The sequence below is a fragment of the Agelaius tricolor genome, unplaced genomic scaffold (assembly GCF_023055355.1).
Source record: "Agelaius tricolor isolate 1412-34295 unplaced genomic scaffold, bAgeTri1.0.p SCAF_1, whole genome shotgun sequence".
NCBI classification, from domain to species: Eukaryota; Metazoa; Chordata; class Aves; order Passeriformes; family Icteridae; genus Agelaius; species Agelaius tricolor.
Genome location: NW_027269261.1, coordinates 97,402,875 through 97,428,742, shown reverse-complemented (window position 1 = coordinate 97,428,742; position 25,868 = coordinate 97,402,875). Strand labels below are relative to the sequence as shown.

Below are 25,868 nucleotides of genomic sequence, written 5' to 3'. Positions count from 1 at the left end.
AAACACTGGGGAGTAAGAATTCAGACTGAATGCAGAATGTATATTGCTGCATTAGAAAATACAGTTATTATTTTTTTATTTCTTTTATTTTACAGAATGATACCTTTGCTGATTTTGATTCCATGACAGATCGCCTTTTAGATGAAATTATACAGTATATACAAATTTATAATCTACCCCTTTCAAAAATCAGGTAATATCTGTTCTATACTATTTACAGAAATAAACTTTAAACTAGAGCCCTGGGTTGTTTTAAACTGTGATGCTCAGGAGCAGGCCAAAAGAGAGATGAGAAAAGGCAATTTGGGACGGGGGAGGAGTAGGGGAAAGGAGGACAATGGAGAGAGAGGGAATTGCCAGATGAAAGGAGACTGAACAATGTTTTGAGCTCATCTATTGCTGGTTTTAGGGCAGAGGTTAAGCATTACATTTAAGGAATTGCTGTCTTGTGCTTCTACAAATTCTGCATAATAGAGTTCTGCAGAAAAACAGATAGTATTTTGAGAAAGTCAAAGGAACCTGCAATAGCACTATGCCAGGATGAAGTTAGCTTCCTTCTGATTCTATAGTCCCTTCACCAAGTATGACATGGCAGACTGTCTTGTCACTCCTACAGGGCACTTTCATCTTACCTGTGACATTGAAGGGCAGCTGCATGAAAATGTATTTCATTCTTTTTTATGTTTTCTGATTATTTCATCTGCTAAAGAACATGTTTTACGTCTTATTAGAAGGCTCACCACAGTCCATGCACTCCTGTGAATGCCTGTTGCATTTATTTTCTCAAGGTAGGGTGCACCATTTGGGCAGACTACCTTACTAACTCAGCAGTGTTGCTGGAATTAGCTCATCAATAGATGAAAGAACCTAATTCAAGCCTGACTTTATCCATTTGTTTAGGCACCTTCAAATTACACATCCAGAAGTTTTTTTGACTTGCTAGTCACATGTGTTTCTGACAAGTTTGTGCATTCACATGTGTTTGGTAGGCCTTGTTCAGCTGGAGGAAACATCTAAAACGTTTAAACATAATCTCACTATTTAAACAAATGTTTCTGTTTTGAGATAGGCAAGATCTGACATACTTAATTTTGTCTAAACTGTTGATTTAAAAATTTTAAAAGCACTGTGTGATCATACTTTTGTTTCACAGGCTACATGGTGTAGCATAGCCCTTGTTAACACCCTTGGTATGGGAGAGAAGAGATCTGTAACCCACCAGCCTACACCAAGATCTTCTCTCCCATGCTGTTGTCTGAAGGCTGTAATGAGCAAACCCACCCAGTTATCTTCTCATGGTTTATACCTGAGAACTGAACTCTTGTTTGCTTTTGGTTTGCTTCTCTCATAAGACTTTAGATTTGTAAATATTCTTCACTTTTATTTGTTACTTGTCATTTGAAAGAAAAAAATAAACCTAGGAATTTTTATTTTAGTTTCCTTTTTAAGGTGTGTACTTGTTTTGGGCCCTACTGAAGCCAAAGTTTTCATTTCCCAACTTAAGTTTTTGTTATGAGAAAGTTTACATGAGAGAGCTGTTAGAAAGACATGTGCCTCTAGGCAAGGCCTTGAAGGGCCAACCCAGAAAGCCTGGGAAAGTACTGCTGAGAAATCCTCTGCTCAGGAAGCCAATGCTTTCTGCCTCATTTTGGTTATGCCACTGTAAAAAACAGCCCTTGTAGTAGTTACCTGTGGTGTCCTGAATGATGCTAGTTTCTTTCCAAAAAATCTCCCCATCTCCTAAAGGAAGTGTTCTCTCTATGAGTGTTGCTCCATAACCAGTCAAAATAGACAGCAGTCTCCAAATTTGTGATTTTTTATGGCAAAAAAAGCCAGCATCCTAAGATGGTCAGATTCTGTCTTGCTTAAGCAGTTGGACATCAGCATCCCAGGCTTCAGTATAAGGACAGAAATGTTCATGGTGGGAGATCCAGCTTCCTTGGCCTTTGGTCTGGATAGATTAATTTCATATTTCTATATGTCCAATTGGCACATATGCTCTTTCGTTTGTTTCCCATTTACTCTTTTTTCCCTCCCATTCTCTGTTATCCCTAATGCTGACTTTTTCTCCTAAGTTACACAACTATGCTCCTGCAGTGACCATTAAAAGACCATTGGGGACCTCTGCCATATGATACCTGTACCCACAGTCATACACACCACACTTCATTCTGGTGATACACTGTTCAGGCCACAAAGAATACCTACTTGTTATTAATAGAAACTGTAGGGAAACTAATACAACTTTAGACCTGACTTGGGAGTTCACTGGGAGATGATTGTTGTCACAGCTTAAACAAATCAAAATCAGCTCAGGTCAAGATAAGTCCAGAGCTGTTCTGAGATTCTGCCCTATATTTGGATAAATGCAGAGTCTCATGCTCTCAGGTAATGGCGAAATTCTACTTACGCTGCTACATTCCTGTACTGAGAAAAGACACTCCCTGTACCACTGGAATAGTGTCAGCTTCAGTAAACATTTTTGGTACCTGCAGAGCTAATACCAAGTATTGCAGCAATTCACTAACACGTTCCTTCATCTCTCAACAAAATCTCTGTGCTCACAACAAGCATGGAGCAAGCATGAGCTGGAAGCTTGATTCAAAACAAATGCAATTTGCTTTATAAAGGAACTGTTTAATAAAGAACCACAGGAGGCTTTAGGTTGAGGGGACATCTGGAGGTCGTTTGGACCAGTCATACTAATGCCACCATCAAAGTTAAAGCAACTTTGAAGCGTGTCAAATTGCTCAGTCATACCCATTCCAGTTTTAAGTATCTATGAGGATGGAAGTCCTGAGGTAACCAGGCAGCTGGGGAATAAAGCACCTGCTCTTACAGGGTGGTTTCAGAAACCATTTTGCACATGTCAGGTCTTGTGTAAATTTCCGATGACTTGTATTGGGCTTTGACCTCAGGTAGATTAATCAGTTTGTCATCCTCTTCCCTGAGTAACACTGGCTCATAAAAAAAACAACAAAAGTTTTTAATGCTGTGCATATATCAAAACTTCTGTTTGTTGTTTCAGCACCTCATTGATTATGAATCTTAATTGTTTTTCTTCCTTCCATGAATTTTTATAGTTGGACGGGATTTTTTGTTTATTGGCACAGAATAATGTGGTTTTCCTGTGTCTGATATTCTAGTATGATCTGAATTGGTAGACTGTTATCATAAAGCATGTATAAGAACTGTAATTCTGTTAACTTCAGTGTGTTAATGATATATTTAGAAGATTGTAATATTGCCACCTAGTGTTCATTGCTTTTGCAGAGCATCCCATGAGTAAGTTGGATTACATTCCTGTCTTACATTTTCAAGACCCTATTTGAAGGATTTTCCTTTTCCTTCCCTTTTTGATTTGAGCAATTTTTAAAACCTTTCTCTATTAAAAAACAAATTTAAGGCATATTATGGGTTCACCTAAGCATCTGAACTGGATCACAATGTATTACTGTAACCTTTATTATATTTCTAAGGCTTTTCAAATTAACTACAAGTCTTTAGTCTTTGAGGTACATTCACACAGCTGATTGTGAGCTCCCAGTTTTCCTCAAAATGGATCTTTCATGTTTCTGAAGTTTTGGTTAGGTATGCCTGTACTCTTAGGGATGATAGACTTGATAGATGGATTGCTGCTTTTTCACAGAAAATGCCCTTTGTTATGGTACAGTATAAGAGTTTCTCATCCCCTTATGACTTTTAGTAAATACTGTCTGAACTGTAGGAGAACTGTCAAGAGAGTATCTCTGCTAGTATTCAGATCTTCTTTAGAGAACAATCTGTTTTACTCAAAAGCAGTTACATAACACAGACCATCTTCAGGATCAACTCAATTTCTGTGTGCATTTACTTGTTCTTAAAGAAATCTGTGTTTTTATTGTTCTTGTGTGGATTTTTATGATGTCCTCCAACAGAATAGTTTTAAATTTTAGTATTCGAGAGAGCAGCTCAGTGTTTTGTTTTGCAAATGCACTGCTGTTGTGCTGACACCACAGAGGATACATAATCTTTCATTTCAGAATTAGTTAGGCAAATATAGCAAGCTCAAGCAAAAGATTTCTCATACAAATAATATTGGAAATCTAGTAGTAAAAGCAACTGAGAAGAATATACATGCATGCTTAAGCTCTGTATTAATAATGTACAAACCCCCTTTTTCTGTTATAGAAATGCATAATTATTTCCAAGTTTAGGAGTTCTGGGTGGTTCTGCCATTGTATAACCAGTTGTTTGAATTTTTTTATTTACCTTTAAATTGGTATTTTCCAATTTTTAAGCAGTCAAGTAATCTTTTAGCACTGTATTTTACACAGATGTTGCAGGAAGTTTTGTTTTACCTACTTTTGTTAATGAATGTAGTGATACAGAGCAAACAGGAAGGATGATTCTAGAAGTATAATACTGTAGCACAAATGTGATCCAGCAGTGATAGTTCTACTGTACATAGTTTGGATGGTTTTCTGTTTTCACCATATCCTGGGGTTACATCTGTAATGCAGGAAGGCACTTTTTCCTTCTAACTTTGTGAGTCTGGTCTTCTTTAAGTCAGTGCCTAGTCTGGTGTGGGCCTGATCTCAGCAGGGATCTGTCAGCATAATAACTAGAATGGCTTAATTTTGTGGTGTCCATTTTAAAGAAATGCTTTATATAGGCTTGCATATATGACAGTAAGCACCTCACGTGAAGAAATATTTATCCTTAGATACAAGAAGCTAAAGAGTTCCATCCATCTTTCCCTTAAATTGCTTAACCAGGGAAACACCTAAAGTGTGATTGTCCTGACAGAGACATATTCTTCAATTGCCTGCTCAAGCTGATAATCACTTCTTTTGGTCAGTCTGAGATGGTGCTTCTGTTTTTAAATAATCAGGTTCATTTAAGCCCTATTAGGACTACCTTTGGAATCTCTCTCCACTAGATTGTTTCAGGAATGCTCATACATTTATCATATTGAGTGCCATCACATGCCAAAGTAATGATGATTTCAGTCATGCATAGCTCATAAAATATTTTCTTAATAGGTGGTGCTAAGGGAAATGAACCCAGAAATAATCTTGGGTTTGGGTGGTAGATGCTGGTGGAAGGATAGTTTGGTTTTGTTAGCTTTTCAAAAATGCTGTATTAAATATTTCTGGAGGAGTTCAAAACATGTTTTTAATGAGTTTGTGCAGCTTGAGAGACATGGACAAGCTATGCCTCCTGAATGACATAAAATACAGGTTTGAATGGAAACTTTTCATTAATTTTTTTCCTATGCTCTTTTAGCATTTCATGGCACCAGTTTTCTTTTTCTCTGTGAAAAGAAAAAAAATCCTGTTATAAAATTCCATGTTATATTGCTTTTTCTCTTTAACAGCTTTATTGGACACTCACTGGGTAATTTAATAATCCGTTCAGTACTCACAAGACATCGATTTAAGTATTACCTCAACAAACTTCATACCTTCCTGTCTCTGTCTGGACCACATCTTGGTACCCTCTACAACAGCAGTGCTCTTGTTAATACAGGTGAAGTATTATTTTCAGTAGTATTAGTTTAGGGGAAATCTTGTCTTTGAAATGAACTTAGCAATTTTATGTGGGGTGCACATTTCTGCATTACTGTGATTGTGAGAAACTGCATATTTCACTGTCATAAGCAGAGAGAATAAAATAAAAGTATCAATAAAAGGATGTGCAAGAAGAGATTGGCTTAAGTATTTTCCAGTATGTTTGGTTCAGGTTTTCTATTGCAGCATAAATAAACTCCAGTTTTATTCTGTTGAGCTCAATTTATAATAAATTGAACTTGAATATACTTAATCTGCCAAACAATTATATAAGATACATTAAAATAATTCTAAACAATTGTGTCTTTTCTCTCTTAAAAATGCCTTACAACCTGCAGTGTGTTTCTGCAGATGTGCATGGTGAGGGAGGGAAGATTTCCTGAAAAGTCAGTTAGCCACCTATTATTATTATTGACTAATAAAGAGAAATAGTACCAAACAAAACTTTCTAGTATGGCATTCCTGTGAGAAGATTCTGCTTCCTTTTTCCAAGTTACATTTATTGACTTCAGTTTAGAAATTGGAGAAGTAATGCCTGTTGTTTTTTGAACATCAAAATGTTCTAATATTATACAAATTGTTGAAATAGAATGTGTATATTCTGGCTAACATTACTGTATTTACACTTTCTGGAAGTTATCTTTTGTGGGCAGACGTGTACATTAGTTGAAATAAAGGCCTACATGCTTCATTGTGTAGATAAACAGGAAAGAAAATGAAAATTTAAACTGTCTGAGCTTGACAATGCTTACATGAAAAGTAGAATTAACATCTGAGAGACTGTTATGAATTTTACATACTATACTTGTGTTTAATTAGTTTTCGTATTTTATTGTGGATCTATACTCATGTTGTACCTAACAATGCAGGACTGTGGTTTATGCAGAAATGGAAGAAGTCTGGTTCTTTATTGCAACTGACATGTCGAGACCATTCAGATCCACGACAGACATTCTTATATAAACTTAGTAAAAAAGCAGGTAAGCTTTGTTAATGCTTCCTATCTCTTAAAGGCAACTGTGTATAAATGTAAATCTAACCCTAAGAAAAACCCCTTTATTTTCAAAAAGCTCCTGTTTCAGTTTTAATATTTAAGAGTTACTTAAGTCCTGTATTCTTCAAGTAAAGTAAACAGTGAACCATTTCTGTTGCAGAGGTAGGATATTACTTTGAGACTTTCCTTCCTAACTAATGAGCAGAACTTGAGTGCAGCCACTATACCAATAGATAAATAGGGCATTTTTAAAATATTGATCTATGAGCCACTGGGTGACGAGTCCAGTACATTCATACACATTTAGGGTTGTCTGTCACCACTGGGTGACGAGTCCAGTACATTCATACACATCTAGGGTTGTCTATATGCCTTTCTTATCTACACTATAAATCTTTTGTTACCTCATTAAGATGGTCAGGGAAAACAAAACCTTATTTTCATAAAGGAAGGAGAAGTTGTACTTAGCATAATAGCTAAATCCCCAATTAGATTATTCATACTATATTATTCATACAGTTTTCTCTGGGTTGAATATCCTTATTTCAACTGTTGGCCAAGAATGCGTTTTGCCAGTGGGTAATGTGCCAGCAGGGGGGTAGTTTTCTGACAGATGTATGTGAATGTGTGTCAGTCAAGCAGTTGTGGAGCCAGAGATGCTTGTGCTGTTTTGTGAAAAATCCAGGCACACTCTTAGATCAAAGTATTTCTAGGCTGTCACAGCTGGAATTTTGTCAAGAGCAATGAAGTACAAATATATGGCAGGAAAAGACTGACATATAGCTCTTGAGGTGCTTGGAAGAAGGACTTGGAAGAAGCAGAAAATAATAAAGAAGGAGCAAAAAGAAAACTTGTAAGATAGGAATATTGATCAAAAATTGATTTTAGAACAACTTGGGTTTTTTTTTTCCCCCTTCAGAATCACCACAAAGTGATTTCCTTGATGATACAGTAATATTTAAAGCTGAATTGGTATTTAAAGGTGAACTCAATCTAGTCTTGCTGTCTTTTGAAAAGAAATGTTTGAATATAAATAGACATTATGTGAGAAGTTACACACTGGATGCTGAGTAAGACTGTGGGACCCCTGCTAAGACATAATCAGATTAATTAATCAGTTGGCTTTAAAAAAATTCATATTCCATGGTTTTTGTGTGTATGTGTTTCAACATGGCTAGAGACACTGTCATTGGAGTACTATTGTCTGTTGTAGAAATGTGAAATATTTTCTGATGGCAGACCTTTATATGACAGGATTTTTGAAAGACCTGCATAGCATTGTCTCAAGAGTCATAATGTACATTTCAGACTTCGTTCCCCATAAATGGTAGAAGGAATATAAAAGTCCTCAGGCTCAGTTTTTTCTTTCTTGCCAAAGAGTTGGAAAGAGCTGTATTTTGGGCCACAGACTCAGCTACACCATCTTGTTTCCTGGTCCTTCAGTGAGGTCAGTGTAAGGGAGAAGGAAAGGCTGAGGGAGACAGGAGAAACAGATGTTAAAAATTAATGATTTTAAATAAAGAGAAAAGAAAGTAAGTTTTATGCTTCCCTCATAGAGAAGGAAGAAAGTTTTCCTTTGAGGGGTGAGTTAATATACTGTATGTACAATGTAGGTGTTGGTGCCTTTAATTGTTGATCAGTACAAGGCCTGCTTCTGTCCTGCCATCTCTCTCTTCCCTCAGTGGGCATACAGGATTGGCTAATCTTGACTCTCAGATACAAGGTGAGAGGCATTTTGGGATTCCCCAACTTGCACAATTCCTCTTTTCAGAATCCCAATACAGGGAATTTATGTGCTGGTCTCAACAGTGATTCTAAACATAAGTCTTTCCAGAAGTCATTTAACCCCAGGGTACATGCAAGAGATTGACAACACTTTTGAGAAGTGTAGCCCTGAATTTGCAACTTCTATTGATTTTTGTAATCATAGAGTTAAATAGGGGTCTAAAATGAAGAAACTGTTGCTGCTTAATGTGGTGTCTTCTTTGGACATTGGCTTTGCATCTGGGAAAATCCCTAAGGCAGCAAAACCTAAAACTTGCTGTGGATCCAGCAGGTGGTGCTTTGAGGGTCAAGGTCTCAGCTACATAGTTGTATGGTGGCTTGTGACTCTAGATTTTAAATTTGCCAAAGAACATACATGTTATACACATCCTGTTGCTTAACCCCAAGATGGATAAAGAATAGGTAAACAGTACAATTCACTTATCTTATGAAATACCCTATGTACTTTCTTTGCTCCTGCTGAAGATTTTGATCAAACACTTATTCATAATGAAAGATTAATGATACTTATGTCTAAAATATGATATTCAGAAGGGGCTGTTCTAAGGCAAACTATTTTCCTAAAGTGCTCCATTGTGTTTGGTCTACAACAGATGGACAGCGCCAGAAATCTGCTGCAGCTTCCTAGAGAAAATGTAACAATTCAATGTCTTTAAGGGCTCTAACTCTGTCATTACTGGGGGCTCCTACCTTTGCATTGTTCTACTATGACGTGCTTGTTCAGGAATTAGGAAGTCTGAATTTAGTTATAAAGGTTTAATTATACTTCAAGGTTATTTTGGGTGGATTCTGCACCTGTGCTTGAGCTGGTTAAGCCTTACAGTGAGGCAGTGCCTTAGAGAGGCACCTGCACTAGGTGGGCTGTATCATGTATGTGTTGGTCTAGGCACGAGTTCTAATGCAGCTGCTGTCTGAAACTTCAGTGAAGACAAGGCACCATCCATCTTTAGGTGTCTTTAAGCCATGCGGAGGCTTTACTCTGTTCTGTATAGCCAGAAACCAACCACTGTATTCCTCAGAAACAAGATGAAGCTTTGAACCATACTCAGTTTAATGGGAAACTCTAAAACTGAGCCATGGCCATGTCTATTAAATATGTACAGAGGAAAGGCTGGTACCAAACAGCTCATTATTTTGTAGCTCTACCGATCATAATTGTTTTTTCTCCCTTTTTGTGCAAGATCCTGTAATAAATTAGTGCCAAATATCAGTTGTAAAATGTTTAATTATTCAGTAACAATAGGTCAGAGGATTTGGTATAAGTGATACCTTTTTTCTTGTAGGTCTTCATTACTTCAAAAACATTGTGTTAGTAGGATCTCTGCAGGATCGTTATGTTCCTTATCACTCTGCTCGCATTGAGATGTGTAAAACAGCTTTAAAGGATAAACAATCAGGTAATAAATATCCACAAAATAAACAAACCACTCAGGTTAAAACCTCACACATATCAATCTCCTCCCATTTAATTTTGGCTGCTTAACTGAGGCACCTCTATTATGTGTTTAGAAACTTTGGGCTTACTTTGTAGTAGCAGTAGAGGGAGAAAATCCACATGGAGGCTGACTTGGTTTCTGTATCTGTCCTGTTCTGTTACATGCAGATGGAGATGAGACTGAACAGGTTTGTAGCTCACTGACCTCACTGATAGTTAGGTGAGATAGACACAGCCCTTGATGTACTATTTCATGAACAGGGAGGACAAATAATTTTGATTCTTGAGGATATCAAATTGTAGCATCAAGCCCTGGGCTGTATTTAGCTGTGGCTTAATAACAGCACTGAAAAAAAGGTAATTTTTCCATAATCAGTTAGGGTCAGTTGTTGTACTTACTGTTTAGATATCCTAGTACAATTGCATTCTAGTACTGTATATTGACAAATAACTTTTATGTAATATAATAAATTAATACTGATAAGTACATTCTCACTATAAATGTACAAATACTAAAATGCATAGCTTCAAATTATTTTTCCAACATTTTTCTAGAGGAAATTAAATTTTCTTTATATTCTATCTTAACAGAACCACAGCCTAACACATTTCATTACTTCTCTTACTCTGAAATGTGTTCATTCTGAGCTCAAGGTCAAAGAATTGTGTTAGTTTCTGGCAATTCACACAGTACAACTTTTCTTTTCCTCTACAGGACCAATTTATGCTGAAATGATCCAGAACCTGCTTCTGCCAGTTCTTCAAAACAAGGAATGTAATTTGGTTCGTTATAATGTAATTAATGCATTACCCAATACAGCAGATTCTCTCATAGGGAGAGCTGCACACATTGCTGTTCTTGATTCAGAAATATTTTTAGAAAAATTCTTTCTTGTTGCTGCCCTAAAATATTTTCAGTAGAGAAAAGCATTGTCAGAGACTTGGTTATTACCTCATTAAAAGATGAATTCAGATAATGTGTGGTGTTAAAGTATAGCTGCAGCTGTATTTTAAGAGATATTTATACTTTTTATATGGAAGATAATTTATATCATCCACACTTAGGGCTTTTTAACATCAACTTTACTTTCTAGGTAATGTGACTGTGCAATATTTTTTTATTTTGTTCTTTTTACTTTTCTATTACTTTTTCTTAATTTTGGGTACCTAATTATTTGGAGATTAAAGCACAGTGTGTACTTTTGTTCGGTTGGTTATTGGCTTTCAGACAACAGAAGTCGATGTTACTTGGCTACATTTTACAAGAGGCTTTAGATGCCAAAAATAAATTGGATTTTAAAATTCTAACAATGTCTTACGTGTTCACTTGTCGTATTTTAGCACTGTAGGAAGTTTAACTGGAAACACAAGGAGCTGCTAAAATACTGGATATTTGAAAATTACTATATCTGCTACAGCTTAACAGTTTTCTACAAAATCATTACTGTCATTGTTAAATATGTTATGCCTGTGGGAATACATTTTCTGCTGATCTCAAAAACATGTTAGTTTACATACTCAAATTTCAAGACTGGAACTTTTGTTTTCAGAAGCAAATGGCAACTAAGGATATTTGAATGTTCAATGATAGCTGCCTTCAAATAATTGGGGTTTTGCAAACTGTATTTAGATGGTTCCTTACTCTGTCAGTTCTTCAGATGAACATGGACAATTTTACGTGGACTTCCTTGTATATACTTAAAATAAGTAAATGTTATAAATTTCTGCAATACTTTTATGAATTTAAACAATTTTTAAATATTGTTAAAATGTTTTATTGACTATAACGTATTGTAAATATAAATCAATACATCTTCAAATGAGACTATTGTAAACTTTACCTGTTTAGTGACACAGATAAAATGTTTTTGATATACAGGAATGTTAAAGATCTGACTTTCTACTGGTGCTGAATAGCATTGTTTGGTTTCTTCTTCCTTCCCTTTTCTCTGTTTCAAACAATAGTTCATTAAAGGTGAGGGAAAAGAGTTATATGTGCATTCACTAATTGTACACTAATTGTAATGAACATTTTTTGAAAACTATAAATTTGTTGTATAATGCATGTTTATTTTTAGCATTGTGTTATTGCATCTGGTGTTAATAAAATGAACAAATTACTCTAATGAAAGCAATTAAAGAAACTGAAATGTTCTGCTAATTACCAAAATTCTGGGGAGGCTTTTTGTATATAATTAATAATTTTGTACTTTTGAAATTAATATAGCAATAATAGTTGAAGTGATTATATATAGATGAAATTTCTTTAACAATAGATGGAATTATTTTGCATTTGATATGGAATGTTGTATAATGGTCTTTGTAATATATAGGGAGGGTTCCCTATAACTTAGAAGATGCTGAAATGAGTATCTGAGCATCTACAGTTCAGCACTATACACTGCAGAGTATTTTATTAGTGTTGTGTTAGGCAAGTCCTTATGACACAAAGGTATCATTCTCACTATAAAAATGCCTATTTTTGTTTTTAATTTTGTATTATGATGTTGCTATTAAGATCTAAATGTTTAAATTATGTTCTTGTATCTCAACTGTCTTTTATTTAACATTATTATTGGATTTGGCTACTGGCTCAACTTTGAGTAGCTGTTGAAGGGAGCTGAAGTTACAAAATATTCCTTGATTCACAATTAAGACTTTAAACTGTTCTTAGGAAGCAAGTATTTAAATGGTTCTGTCACTACTGAAAAATGTCTGTCTTGCTTTCTGTCTCTGGAAATCAGAACATGTAAAGCATGCTTTTGTGATCGGGAAAGCAAAAGTATCATGACAGAAATATCCACTTTTTTTCTTTTTTTTTCTTTTTTTTGGGGGTGTGGGGTGGTAACATAACAGTAGGTCCTATCTATTTAAAGCAGTTTGAATTAGGTTTGTTCTTTGAGGAAAATGGAATGGTGCAGGACTTCATGCGATATTTGCGTGCAAGTATCACAAGGAACAGGGCATTCATTCTCTCTTCCTTAATTTTTATTGCCTACTCCATATGTGGTGTGGTGGCCCTCTCAGTGCTGTAGCTTTTGTGAGGGCTGTTTGACATCCCAGAGTCCCAAAGGAATGTGCCATCTGACCGTAGTGAGAGTGTCGAGGTTTAGGGCAAATTTGGAGGAGAATTTCCAAATTAGGGCTCCTCCAGTAAGCAAACCCCCCACACAGCCCCTCCCCCCAACCGGTTCGGGAAGGATTTCTTGGAGAGGAGTGGAAAGAACCTGTTTATTTAACAGGCACAGCACCCCCCAGCACACAAATGAACAATACCGGATGGCACCGCTCTGAAAAAGATGACAAATTCAGAAAGTCTCTCTGGGGGTGGTCACTCTGTTCTCAGTCCCTCTGGCGCTGGGGCAGCTGCTGCAGGCCAGAAGGTGCAGGATCTTGGTGTTTCTCAGGTCCCAGTCTGGAGCAGGTTCGAAATGATCAGAAAAAGGAAAGGAGAAACCGTCCGGGAAGAAATTGGACAGTTTAGCTGAACTAGCTAAAGAGCAAAAGCAAGCAGAAGCGAAGCAAGCAAGAGCGAGAGAGAGCAAAAGCAGCAAAAGCAAAAGCTGCAGTCTCTGTGTCCCGCCAGGCTGATAAGAAAACCAAAACAAAACTTTCCCTCTTCAGAGCCGGTCTTAAAGGTACAGAACATAATATCCAACATTAACAGAACACATGAATGGGGATACAAGCATCATAACGTCACCCTAGGACAGAGAGGCATGATGACTCCAACATGTCCTTGAAGCTTAGGAGGTTCACATTCACTCACAGCATGTATGGTCACTTGCAGTTGCTCCCTGAACAACACATGCAGGCTGGGATATTTTGGACAACTGTGCATGTGTTGCCTGGCATTTCCCCCCTATTCCTGCAGTGTTCTGCCTTCTCTTTCCTAGACCTAAATACAGACCTGTGTATACATAAGTCAGTGTCTTCTGATGCAGCAGAAGCTCCAAAGTGCTGCTACTCACCATCTCACCACTCTTCTGTTTGAATGAGGGCTTCATCTTCCTTCCTAGAGATAGTGACCTCTCCTTCATGCAGGTATCCTGCAGCTGCTTCAAAGAGAATTATGCTGCTTACAGACTGAGAGGTAAGAACTGAGGTCTTAACATTCCTTTAACTGTCAGTCTCTTGTTCCCTGAAGGCAAGAGGCTGGTACTGTTACTTCAGAAAGCTCTCAGTGATGTAATGAGGAGATCAGTGCATCAAATGACATAGTGTCTGAACCTCTGTTTCCATGTTCTGCATATAAATTAATTCCTTGGGTTGTGTTTGAATCCTTGATACAAACTCAACTTTCTGTTACTGTAAATCTAGGCATTGCTACTATAGAAAAAGAGTTCATATTATACTGGAAATCACCAGGATTTGCAGCAGAGCCAAGAGATTTGACATTGATGGAAAACTTACTCTGTAACCATGAAACAACCTTGATTCCAAGCTGGTTTTATTTGCTTAGCCCTGACCAGGTGTGGTGTTCAGATAACCAAGGTTCTTGACATGGTCTCAGAGGCAGAGGGGGTATTCAGGCAATATCAGTACACTTGCTGCCCAGGACAGTGCTGCTTGTGGTGCTTTCCAGGTAGTCTCCAAGACCAGTACATCTGGCTCATCTGAACTGACCTGCTGCAAGCTTTGTGCTAGCTCTTTTATTCCCCACTTTTTAGAACAGCAAAGCTAAATACAATATTGTTTCTGTCATCTTGCAAAGGAAGCTGCAGTGCAAGAGATAAATGATCAGTAAACAGAGGAAGGAAAACAGTCCATTTAATCACTAAGTAGAAAATTCCTGTGGTGTATGCTGCGGTTGTTTTTACCAATGTAAGATTTATTGCCTCCTTAGCCAAAAGATCTAGAAATGAATAATTCAGGAGGTACAAGTGAATTTTTACAGCAATACAATAAAGATGAGAAATATGTTTTGATAACAGTTAATTTTGAGGTGGATAAACAATACCTCAATAGTCTTTCAGTGCTATTTCATTCTTATAATTTGAAATTCAACATGCTTGTACATATGATGTATGCATACATGTATGATTTCTCATGGCATGTGTTAAGCAGTTTAGGAGCACAGCTTACTTGGTGTCTGCAGACAGCTTGGTAAGTTTTTTTAAGGTTCATGTTTTTATTCTACTGAAGACATAAATAATAAGTTCTCTTGAACTTTGACAAGATCTGTTTAGGTTTTCTCCTTGCTGCTTTCAGGCAGAGCATTTTTTTCTGCATTTGTCCTTATTTTCCCTGATCTAGAGGCCCAGCATCTTGCTGTTAGAATAAAGGAAAGGTTTTCCATTATTTTCAGTCTCTAATGTCTAATTAACCATGTTATAAAAGGTTGATAGAGAAAATGTCACTCATAAGGCAGTCAGTTAAATTGAATTACTTTCAGTGTGTAGGCATTGCCAGATGTAGCTCCAATAAACTCCAGGAAGTGCTGCTGCTCTTTAATTTACCGAGATTTAATTTCTTAAAGCTTTCAGATGTGAACAAAAAATGCTATTTTAGGTTCACATCTCCAAGTTATCATCTTCAGGTTAGTATCTGTAGACAGTGAATTCTGTTTTATATAAGAACACTGTCAGCTGGAGAAGTTTAAAAAGTGACAAAAAGCAAAAGTTGGCATATTCAAAACATTAACTGTACTTAATTACGTACTTAATCATGGAGCGCCACTCCATGAACTCAGGTGTTACTTATCCCAGGGTTCGGTTTATACTGAGCCTTAAAAGCAACTTCACTGCCTAAACTCGGAAACTGGAACGATGCTGTCTGAAAGCATGAACACTGTCTGTACATCACTATGGTGTTAGCCAAAGTGTGTTATTTGAACAATGTACAACAAAAAAAAAAAACCAACAAAAAAACCTAGCTGGACTACCCTACAGATTGAGGGGAAAACAGGTTCTTGCAGCGCTAAACTCTTCACTGCATTGAAGAAAGAAGACGTCTTTTCTCTCCACCCCTAGACAAACGTGGAGCAGAGTTACAGCGTATTTCTCGAGCATCTCCACGAGCCCGTAGCTGCCTTCACCGGGACCGTGGCTCCCCAGGCGCCGTTCGCCCCTGTTTGCCGGAGCCGGGGAGCAGCGCGGGGCACGGGGGAATGGCGAGGCCGCTGAGGCAGCGCTGCTCGGGGCCGCGTTCGCCGCCTGCCCCCGGCTGCAGCCGCCGCCGTCTTGGGCGCCTGCGCGGCAGCGCTGCCCGCCCCGCACGGCTCCGTCCCGGCCATGGCTCTGCGGCTGCTGCGCGGCGCGCCCGGGGCAGCGAGTAAGAGGCGGGCGGAGAGCGGGAGGGCCCGGGTGGTGCCGCGGCGGGGCTCCCCGGCTCCCCTGCCCTTCCTCCCGCAGGAACTGACGAGCGAGGGGACGGGGCGGGCGCCGCCCGGGGCTGCCGGCGCTGGGGGGGCTGGAGAGCGCCCAAGATGGCGGCGGGTGAGGAGTGTGGCACGCCCCGCTCCCTCAACCTGGGGACTGGGGGGCCGGGGCTGTCGCAGCTCTCCCCGCACCTTCCGTGGCCCTGCAGTTTCCCTGCTCTTAGCCCCTTCTCTGCCTTCCCCCTCGCCCTTTCGATATTAATATTCTCGCCTGTACTGTAAACCTGCTGCTATCGGCAACTCTGTTATTACGGAGGTTTTCTTGCCCTGTCGTTGCTTCGTACTTCTTATCAGCAGTAAAATGTTAAAAAGCAGTGTAAGCTTTGGGGAATAGCTGGAGGAAACGCGCTGTGTACCTGGAAGTTACGGCTCCGTTCCCTTCACCTGAGAAAATTCAGGTGGTTTGTTGATAGAGAAGTAAGGCAGACTGGGTAACAGAGCCTGCCCCACCGGCCTCAGCTTGGGCTCTTTGTTGGGTGCTTCCCTCTCGTCAAAAGCTGAGGTTCTGTGCTGCTATTGATACAATACACTAAAACAAACCAGTGCACTGTATGTTAATGGAATTTTTGTCAGATGTTTGTGCTCCATTTGGCTGTCAGGTTCCTGGCAAGATGTGGCTAACGCTCTAATCCTCTGAGCATCCCGATGTGTGCCCAAATCCCACTGCATGGATGGCTTTGTTAGGGTAAATCACATGCTGTGGGCCACTTCAAAAGATGGAATATTGCAGCGCAGCAACTTGAAAGAATTGGAATTTTCAAGTTCAGTTATATAATTAACAAATGGTAGGGCATTGTGACACTGTGTAAAAGAGAAGGGAATCAAAGATCAGTTTGTACAATGTGGTTTACTAACACTGATAGTTCATCTCATCTTTTTCAGAGATGGTTAATGTTGAACTTTTGTCACCTCTCTGTCAAGAAGAGTGTATTTTGGTCTAGAATATCAAGTAAATCTATCAAGGAAAATGGGTTTAGCCTCTTCTCTAGTGACCGAGATAATAAATTTCATACCAGTACCTTAATCTGTTTTTTATTTTAATTTGGACTAGAATACCAGCTATAATTGAATTTTCTTGCTAGCTTTTCTTTCTAGCTTACTGAAGAATGAGAAGAAGCTTGGCAGGAGTAGAAAGACCCAATGTTTGCAACAGATTGGATCCTTTACTGTTGATAATTTGTTACACCACGCTTTACTCCTTTGGGGCGTTTGCAGCAGTTGGCAGACATAATACAGTTTGTGTGGCTGTAGGCTTTGATATTAAAGATGTGGTATTTTAAAATGAATGAATATGCTGATTCTAGGAATACAAGCGAGTTGTTAGCTGCTGTATATTAAGGCAAGTCAAAATGACAGTGCTTGAGAAGGCTTCCCGATTCAATCTCCTTAGGAAAGTAGAATAATAGTTCTTTCAGGTACTTTGCACCCAGCTGGTACAGGGAGGATTTGTGTTTGAATCTTGCTTCTTAAGAAATGTCAGAACTGCTTTAGGTACCTGTCCACAGCCAAAATATTTTTAGTGGATAATTTATGCTCACTGTGGACATTTACATTTGGCTTTTTAAACCAAACTGTTAGTGGGAGTTTAAGGAAAAAAGTTAATGCTTTTAATGAAAGCATTTGCATGCAGTTACATAATTGAACTTAAACATGCTCAAAGTTTTTCCTGCTTTTGACTACCAGCTGAATTATTTTACCATCCTAAGGGAAACCCAGCTATCTTCTGCCGACATTCTGGAAAACCTGTTACTAAGGGAACGTTTTATTTTTTTAAACTTTCCTTTGGGAAAGCTTTTTCTGACTAAAAAGCTGTTGGAAATGAGCCAAGATATGGAAATCAGCAGGTTTCTTGGGGGAGGTTAGGATTTCTCCTGGAAAACAGACTGTACTGGTCTATGCTAGCATAATTACTGTTTAAGAGTCTAAAATACAAGAAAGTAACAGCAAAGATAAGTTCAAGCAGTTTAAAATACACTGTTAATGTGAACTGAGTTATACAACTAACACAATTTTGCCTACATCTGTTTCTAGGGCCAAAAATAATTATCTGTACTGATTTCTTAGGTGCTTATGGATTGAATGTTAAATAATTTTTAGAGTTTGTTTTCCTGCCTTCCTCTCCCTCATCCCTGAAGTAGTTTTTTCTCAGAGGTGTTCTGGACAGTCACAGCATTGCTCAGTGTTAAACTCCTGCATTTATGCTGCATGTCCATTTGCTTGATAGAGTCATCACTTCTTTGGCACTCACGAAGCAGCTCCAGCTCTAAGCCAGGAGGAAGATCTCAACCTGCTAAGCAGCCACTAAAGAAACCAAAGTTACCAGTGGGGAGGTTTGATGAACCAGAAGAGTCCAGTATGGAGAAGGAACCCCTGGAAAGTAAGTAATGTTTTACAAAATTGGAAGCTGTGTTTTAAAGGCAAGACTGCAAGATGTTGTGCTGATGTCAGTTTAAGAAGGTGACAGACATTCAGCACTCTTTAGAATCATTTTCTAAGCTCACTGCTTACTGCTCTGAAAAACAAACCAGGGAGGCAGGGCAGTGGGCACGAGTTGCAGCAAATGGTGCACCAGGCGACAAGAACCTTCAGAACAACCCTGCTCAAACACTGTAGCAAGTCACACAGAGAACCTGGGCTTCCTCTGCTCTTGAAGATAAGCAAATTTGCCTGGGTGTCCTGACTTAGTACCAGCCCTGCCTTTAGCAGGGGTACTTTCCATTAGAACAGCCTGCTCAAAGCCCAGTCCAGCCTGGCCTTGAACGTTTCCAGGGATGGGGCATCCACAGCCCTTCTGAAGGACTTGTTGCAGTGCCTCACCATCCTCACAGTAAAGAATTTCTTCCTAATAGCTAATCTAAACCTACTCTCTTTTATTTTAAAGCCAATCTCCCTTGTCCTGTCACTACATCACCTTGTTAAAGGTCCCTCTCCAGCTTTTCTACAGGCCCTCTTCAGGTACTGGAAGGCTTCTAAAAGGTCTTGCCAGAGCCTTCTCTTCTGCAGGCTGAAGAACCCCAGTTCTCTCAGTCAGTCTTAATAGGACAGATGCACCAGTCCTGTGTTTGTCTTAGTGGCCTTCTCTGGACTTGTTCCAAGAGGTCCACCCCTTTTTTGTGTTGGGAACTCCACAACTGAACACAGTACTCTGGGTGGGGTTTGGGATTTTTTTTTGTTTTTTTTTTTTTTTTAAACAAGTATTTATGATACAAACATTTTCAAAAAGGCAATGCAAAGAATAACTTTTAACTATTTGCAGCAAATGAACCACAAGTTTCTTCTTCCCAACATCTTCATGAATTAAGCATTAACGATTTGATGAAATATTTTCTTCTCATTCTTCTATATACAGAATATATTCTGCCTTACCATATAAACAGGAAGCCAAGTCTGAAAGCACTAACATCCTGAGGAAAAGAAATACAGACTGATATATAGTCTCCAAAAGGAAGGCAGCAGAGTGCCCACTGGAAGCAGAATTTCCTTCATCTGTAGACAGTACTTCATGAAATCCTTCAAACATATTAATGTGCCCTTCTGTACAGTGCTGGTAATTGCTTCAGTTCTTGGGATGTAGCCTTGAATAAAGTAATTTTCCAGAACTGGATGTAATACTGTCTCATGAGAGTATTGCCACTCACCTCCATAAAATTAAAAGGTGGTGTAGCTGTCACATCTGTCAGGGGCTCTATATTCAACATCCAGGCAAGCCAATGCCATGCATAATTCAGTCCATGAGGATGTGCCCCTTCTTTAATTCCATAAGGCCACCAGAGTTGAATGATAGCAGCATAAAGACTAATTATTCCTTACATTCATTTAAGAAACTGATTGTGTTCTTCCACCTTCGAATCCTTAATTTCATTAACAAAATCCTCAGATACTCTTTCACAGAAGTCCCCTCTTTTCATACAGGCTAAAATGGCTCTGTGTAGTGCCATTTTAATTTGTGCAGCAGAGCTAAAAACTGGTCTCCAACTCCAGAGTGTATTACCCTGAGGCCACCACAGGACAGACTGACAGAGCTGGGGTTGCTCAGCCTGAAGAAGAGAAGGCTTTGGGAAAATCTGTTTGTGGGCTTCTGATGTCTAAAGGAGGCTCAGTACCTTAAGGGGGTTTATAAAATTCAGGGAAGGAGTTTTCATACAAGCAGATTGTGACAGGACAAGGGGCAATGGTTCTAAACTTAAGGAAGGCAGGCTTGAAATAAATGCTAGGAAGAAACTCTACTCTGAGGATGGTGAAGCATTAGAACAAGTGAAGCATTAGATTGTTGTTATTCTATTTCTCTAGAGTCTCATATCGTTGTTCTATCAGATTTCTAAAGTCCATACCTCTTTGGCATATTCTCATGGCTGCAGCTCTTCACTGATTCCTTCTTCTGCATGGGGTTCTCTCTCAGGTCAGGGCTCCTCCAAGGCTCTCCCTGACTGGCTAACCCGCCCCCTTTTATCCCAGTCATCTTCATTGGTCACAGCTGCAGTCCAATTAAGGACATCACAGCTGCAGCCCATCAAGGGCAACCAGGACCTCTGGGGCAAAGCCTCTATAGAGATATTCTAATACATTTCCTCTACTATATTTCCCCCTTTTCTTTTACATGAGTTAACAGTTGTACAGATGTTCAATTACAATACATACATTTCCCCATGACTCACAGGCCATGTTCAACACACATAGCTCCTTGCTCAAAGGCCATACTCTTTCACAGCTCCCTGACCCAAAGGCTATGTTCTGTCACAGCTCTTGGCCACCACAGCTCTCAGCTGTCTTATCTTCTGCTAACTATCACATCAGGGTCACCAATTGTTGTTCTTCTATTATGTCTCTAGAGTCTCATAATGATATTCTCAGACTTCTAAAGTCCATACCTCTTTGGTGTATTCTCATGGCTGCAGATCTTCACTGACTCCTTCTGCTGCATGCTGTTCTCTCTCAGGTCAAGGCTCCTCCAAGGCTCTCCCTGACTGGCTAACCCACCCCCTTTTATCCCAGTCATCTTCATTGGTCACAGCTGCAGCCCAATTAAGGACATCACAGCTGCAGCCCATCAAGGGCAACCAGGACCTCTGGGGCAAAGCCTCTATAGAGATATTCTAATACATTTCCTCTACTATATTAGATGGCTCAACCATCCAACCTGGATGTTTTAAGTACAAAACTAACAGAATCTTGAACAAATTCAAGCTAAAATTAAAACAGAGTACTTAAAATTAGAGAGGTAAACAGCAAATGATACCTGGGGTTTTAGATTTCGTGAACATAAGTACAGCATACCCAAATGATGCAAGTTCTGACTTGAGAAGCTGTGGTCCTTTAACGCCTCTGGACATTCAGTTGCTTCTTTATTTGCATATTAAATAATATAATATTATATCTGTATTTCTATATATATGTATATATAAATAATATATATGATCGTATTTATTGCAGTCAAAAAAACTGAAATTCATTTTGTAGGGCTCTGGGAAATATTTAGTTCAAGGTTGCCTTTCAAAACAAAAAAGAATTGATTTTATCTTTGAAAATGAAACTAAAAGGAAAACATCATAAATGATAGCATCTTTTATATTTGTCAATATTATAGAAATTTTAATGGACTTTCCCTGTTATTTTAGAATTCCCTGATGGAATCAATCCTACTACAAAAGAGAGGGGTGGACCCAGAGGCCCTGAACCTACACGTTTTGGAGATTGGGAAAGAAAAGGACGTTGTATAGATTTCTAATATTGAAATGTCTGTATTGCTAATAAAATATTTCTAGTTGCTAAAATATATCATGTACAGAAAAAATCTCACCTGGATTTGTCATGGAGCTTATTGTTTCTGTCGTGCCACCACATTCTGTCATGTGATGAATTTTCTTAATAATGCAATGTAATTAAACACAGTGCTGCAGCTCAGATTATGGAGCTGTTAGTGGCTCAGTGTCTGCCTGATCTTTAATACTATTTACACTCTGCAAGTATAAATGCAAGTATAGTGGTGTGAAATTGGTAGTCAGGAGCTTATTGAGATGTATAAGGGCTTGTATTTCTTCATGAATATAAAGATTTATGTGGTGGTGTAAAAGTGTTGAAAGAACTTTGCATTTCATGAACCTGAACACCATTCATCAAAGGTAGAACCAACTCTGAGATCAGTAGGTCACTGATTGCACACAGTGGTTCCCTGGTAAAAGCCACTTTTCTCAAGAACCTTCCCTCTGTCCCTGTTGCAGTGGGTTGGGTGTTTTTTCCTGTTTGTAGGGAAGGAGCAGTCTTGTCTCTGATTGAGGACTGTAAAGTAGCACAATGGAAAATGGAGACTTAAATTTTGGAGAGGGTCACTCTTGATTGCAAGTAGTGTAGAGGTGCTCTATTTGGAATTCTAGAACACTGTCCTTTATCTCCTGTCTTCTTCATGCTACTTACATTATCTTTTCTTTTGTAAGTGGAGGTGCCCTTTTGCACATGGGCTAACTGCTGCATTGGAAAAATACAGCATTATTGTCTGAAACCTTATGGTCAAAGGGGACAAATTCCATTCAGTGATCTAATATTGCAGGTCTTTAAATGAAGTTATCTGGCATCAAAGTGAATATCTTTCAGTCACACTGAGCTCGGTTCTTGATTCAAGAATTTGCCTAGTTGTAAGTGCTGTAGTAGAGTAATAGTAGAGTGCAAATCTACCACTTGTGTGGGTACTTACTAATGAGAGTAAGTTGTCATTATTGAAATGTGAACATTTCTGTGCAAGTTCTTTTTGATAGCCTGAACAAATGGATCTTCTCTAGTCACAGAATCAGAGAAGGGTGTGGGCTTAGCCCAGCTTTGCCTTTGCATGGTTTAACTTAACTCGAGCATTAAAGTGTGAGGGTCTTGTCACAAATCTGAGCAGCCTCCCCTAAAGCTCACTTGACTGGCAGCCTGTGGGGGAGCTCCTTGTTGAAATCTGACAGTTTGTGTTTCCAGTGTGTGTGTTAGAGACATAGTCTTGCTCTAGCTGTGAGTTTGGATGTTTGTCTCACTGTGATGTTTCTCTACAAAAATACTGAACTGAACTATTTAGTTACAGGATTATCAGCCAAGTACCTCACTGACAAGAAAAATGAGATTAATGAAAGCCTGTTTTTCATAAAAGGTTTAATTAGTGGTAATTAGATTTTGAACCTTTAAATTCTGCAACATGGCTTGGATATTGGAAAATTGGTTTGTATTTGTATCTGATTCATTCTGGTTTCCCTCTGTATAGTGACAGATATTTTCAAAATCTGTTGACATTTTCAGTTACCTAAAGATAGGCTGGGTCAGCTGTCTTTAATTTGTTAATTATTTCTAGTAATGTTTTGCCTTTTCGGTTGCTGGTGTGTTGGAAAATACTTTGTCACACAATACACCACCTTTTCAAATAGGAAGTGGAAATTTTAGTTGGAAGCTTCTGCCTTTTCTGCATCATTATTTATAGGCTTAACATCTTAATTCACAAAGAAGCGGTGAAACACTGCAGTTATTTTATTTTTTAATTCTAAATCTTCTCTGTGGATTGTTGCATTACTTCATTATCATCTCATACCAGGTTTTACCCTTTCCAGCAGACACTCCATGAATGTTTACCTAATTGCACTTCTTGGCATTCCTGATTTTCAAATCTAATTACTTTACTCACTGCTGACTGCAGGTGCATTCCTGCCTGGATGCAGACTTACAGTTTTGATTTAGCATATGAAGAACTGGTCTCACCTTTCCACCATTTTCCCTACATTTCACTTACTTATCTTCAGTCTCCCTCAGTGTTGTGATTAAGGGCTGACCCAAGTGCTGTCCAGGCCCCTGCTTGTCTTCTTTCATGCAGGTGATGACTGCTGCTGTCAGAGCCACAGGCAGGCAGCCCTTCCTGTCAGAGCTCAGGCAGGTCCAAACACTCCATGCCAGTATCCATGACATACCTGGATTTTGAAGATAATTTTGAGAGTGCTAGCATCTGGAACAATAGGACAGAGTGTCTCATATAGGTAGGGATTTTGCTTTCCCTCAAAAAACAGAATCACAGAATAATTTAGGTTGAAATAGACCTGTAAGATCATCAAGTCCAACCGCTGCCAAGTCTGCCACTAAATCATGTTTTTGAGTGCCACATCTACACATCTTTTAAATACCTCCAGGGATGGTGACTCAGTCGCTTCCCTGGGCAGTCTGTTTTAAGCTTGACAGCCCTTTCATTGAAGAAATTTTTTTCCTAAAATAAAAAGGCTGTTTTTAACCCATGTTATAAACAGCTGAAAAGGAGTTGGTGCATGGGAAATAGAGGATACCCCTTCATTCTTGAGCAACTTCAAGCCTTTTTTACCACCTCCCAGGCTGGTGCCGGTACCCAAATATTTGCTTAACTTGTTTATGGAATGTGTCAATAAGCCATAGGAAACTGAATATATAAGCAAAATAATATGTAAGAGTCAAAGAATGCCAAGGAGCCCTCTTACATTGTCTGGCAATCTGGCATTTACCAAAAATAGGAGCCCTGGGCTCCAGTAACAGTTAAGCACAAAATCCTATGGTGCTGCAAAATCTCTTGTGGTACCTGTCAAAAGTGATCAGGGATTGAGTGCAATAAATGATACAATGATATTGTAGGGTATAAACAATCGTTTCTCTTTGTTTTCTTGCAGTGCCAGCAGTTAGGAAAGCAGCACTTCAGCACTTTTTCAGAGCTGTCTTCCTGCTCTTCCCAGATAATTACTGTTAGCAATTCACTGGAATTTAGCATTAGGGTAAGAAAGTGGCTTGGGGCATTAGCTATTAAATCAGCCATAGATATGGTTTTATCATAAATACTGATTGATTTTTTTTTTTTAGCTCTTAATGTTAGTATAAACAGTGAAGAGCAGCAGGGGCTGTATCCTAACATCTTCTGTTAACTTTCTGTGAGACAAAGGAAAATTGTTATGTGTGTGTAAGCAAATTCTTGCAGTACTGCAGGATGTTTGCTGCTCTGTTTCATTTTCTTTAATAAAAATCTGTATTTTGTGTCTCTGCAGTAGGTTTTCTCTTTTAAACCTGTTTCTGCTACTTGGCATAGATACATTTGGTACATTATTAAAATTATGAAGTCTTTATTGTTTGAAGGAATTGCACCCTAATTACTTTATTTCAAAATACATGAAGTTTCAATTTACAGTTAAAGAAAATATTTGCTGTATATTACCTTGTTTAGAAAGTATGTATTTCAGTGTTGATTTTATTTAATTGAAACACAGGATTCATAATAGAATCACAGTAAAATTACCAGTGATGGTAGCATATGTTTGTAAAGCACCATAGAATGTTGTTATAAATCTTCACTACATTTTCAGTTGACTGCAATAAATGGTGACAAATTCCAGTGGTCTGTAGTGACAGATAAATTAAATGTCTCTTTATGACCCTTATTTTGGTGTTCTTATTGAAAAAAGCACCGCACCATCTTGTTCTGAAATGTCAGGAAGAGGAGGAATACTGCATTCATTTCTAAGAGAAGCAGTTTTGGTAGTTCTGTGTTTTTGTAATTGTTCATGAGTATCAAGGTATAACACGGGATCAAATAAATCAGAACACAAGGAAATGGTTTGAAATGTGTTTCCATGTGCTGATGGAGATCAGAACCATGCACATTAGTGGTCACTTCCTTGCTTTTGTAAAATGCAATATAAAATACCTGTGCTTAGCTGGGGGTCAGCGTTTCGTATCAGACCAGCTGAGATGTGCAGG

General features: G+C 38.6%; 2 protein-coding genes and 1 long non-coding RNA gene across 6 annotated transcripts in view; 2 read left to right on the top strand and 1 right to left on the bottom strand.

Moving 5' to 3' along the window:
• FAM135A (family with sequence similarity 135 member A) overlaps window positions 1-11,927 on the top strand; it is a 79,758-nt gene extending 67,831 nt beyond the window's left edge. For both annotated transcript variants that reach the window (XM_071445081.1, XM_071445076.1), the window contains 5 exons: window positions 96-193; window positions 5,360-5,511; window positions 6,422-6,532; window positions 9,615-9,728; window positions 10,482-11,927. In XM_071445081.1, the coding sequence (XP_071301182.1) occupies window positions 96-193; window positions 5,360-5,511; window positions 6,422-6,532; window positions 9,615-9,728; window positions 10,482-10,687 (681 nt within the window). In that variant the 3' untranslated portion in view covers window positions 10,688-11,927. The remainder of the gene's footprint in view (window positions 1-95; window positions 194-5,359; window positions 5,512-6,421; window positions 6,533-9,614; window positions 9,729-10,481) is intronic.
• LOC139598602 (uncharacterized) lies at window positions 4,003-14,171 on the bottom strand. The gene is made up of 4 exons (XR_011681955.1): window positions 13,043-14,171; window positions 9,601-9,707; window positions 7,788-8,017; window positions 4,003-5,296 (listed from the first exon to the last, which is right to left on the bottom strand). It is a non-coding gene; the product is annotated as an uncharacterized lncRNA (long non-coding RNA).
• Window positions 14,172-15,881: 1,710 nt separating this feature from the next.
• Window positions 15,882-25,158, top strand: SDHAF4 (succinate dehydrogenase complex assembly factor 4). 3 transcript variants are annotated; one of them, XM_071445154.1, is made up of 3 exons: window positions 15,882-16,039; window positions 18,370-18,522; window positions 21,761-25,158. In XM_071445154.1, the coding sequence occupies exons 1-3, from the start codon at window positions 16,000-16,002 to the stop codon at window positions 21,868-21,870; spliced, it is 303 nt and encodes a 100-aa protein (XP_071301255.1). In that variant the 5' UTR covers window positions 15,882-15,999; the 3' UTR covers window positions 21,871-25,158. The 3 variants fall into 3 exon arrangements, with proteins under 3 accessions (XP_071301255.1, XP_071301273.1, XP_071301264.1); XM_071445172.1 differs by lacking the exon at window positions 21,761-25,158 and adding an exon at window positions 19,495-20,125; XM_071445163.1 differs by lacking the exon at window positions 15,882-16,039 and adding an exon at window positions 16,069-16,203.
• Window positions 25,159-25,868: the final 710 nt, after the last annotated feature.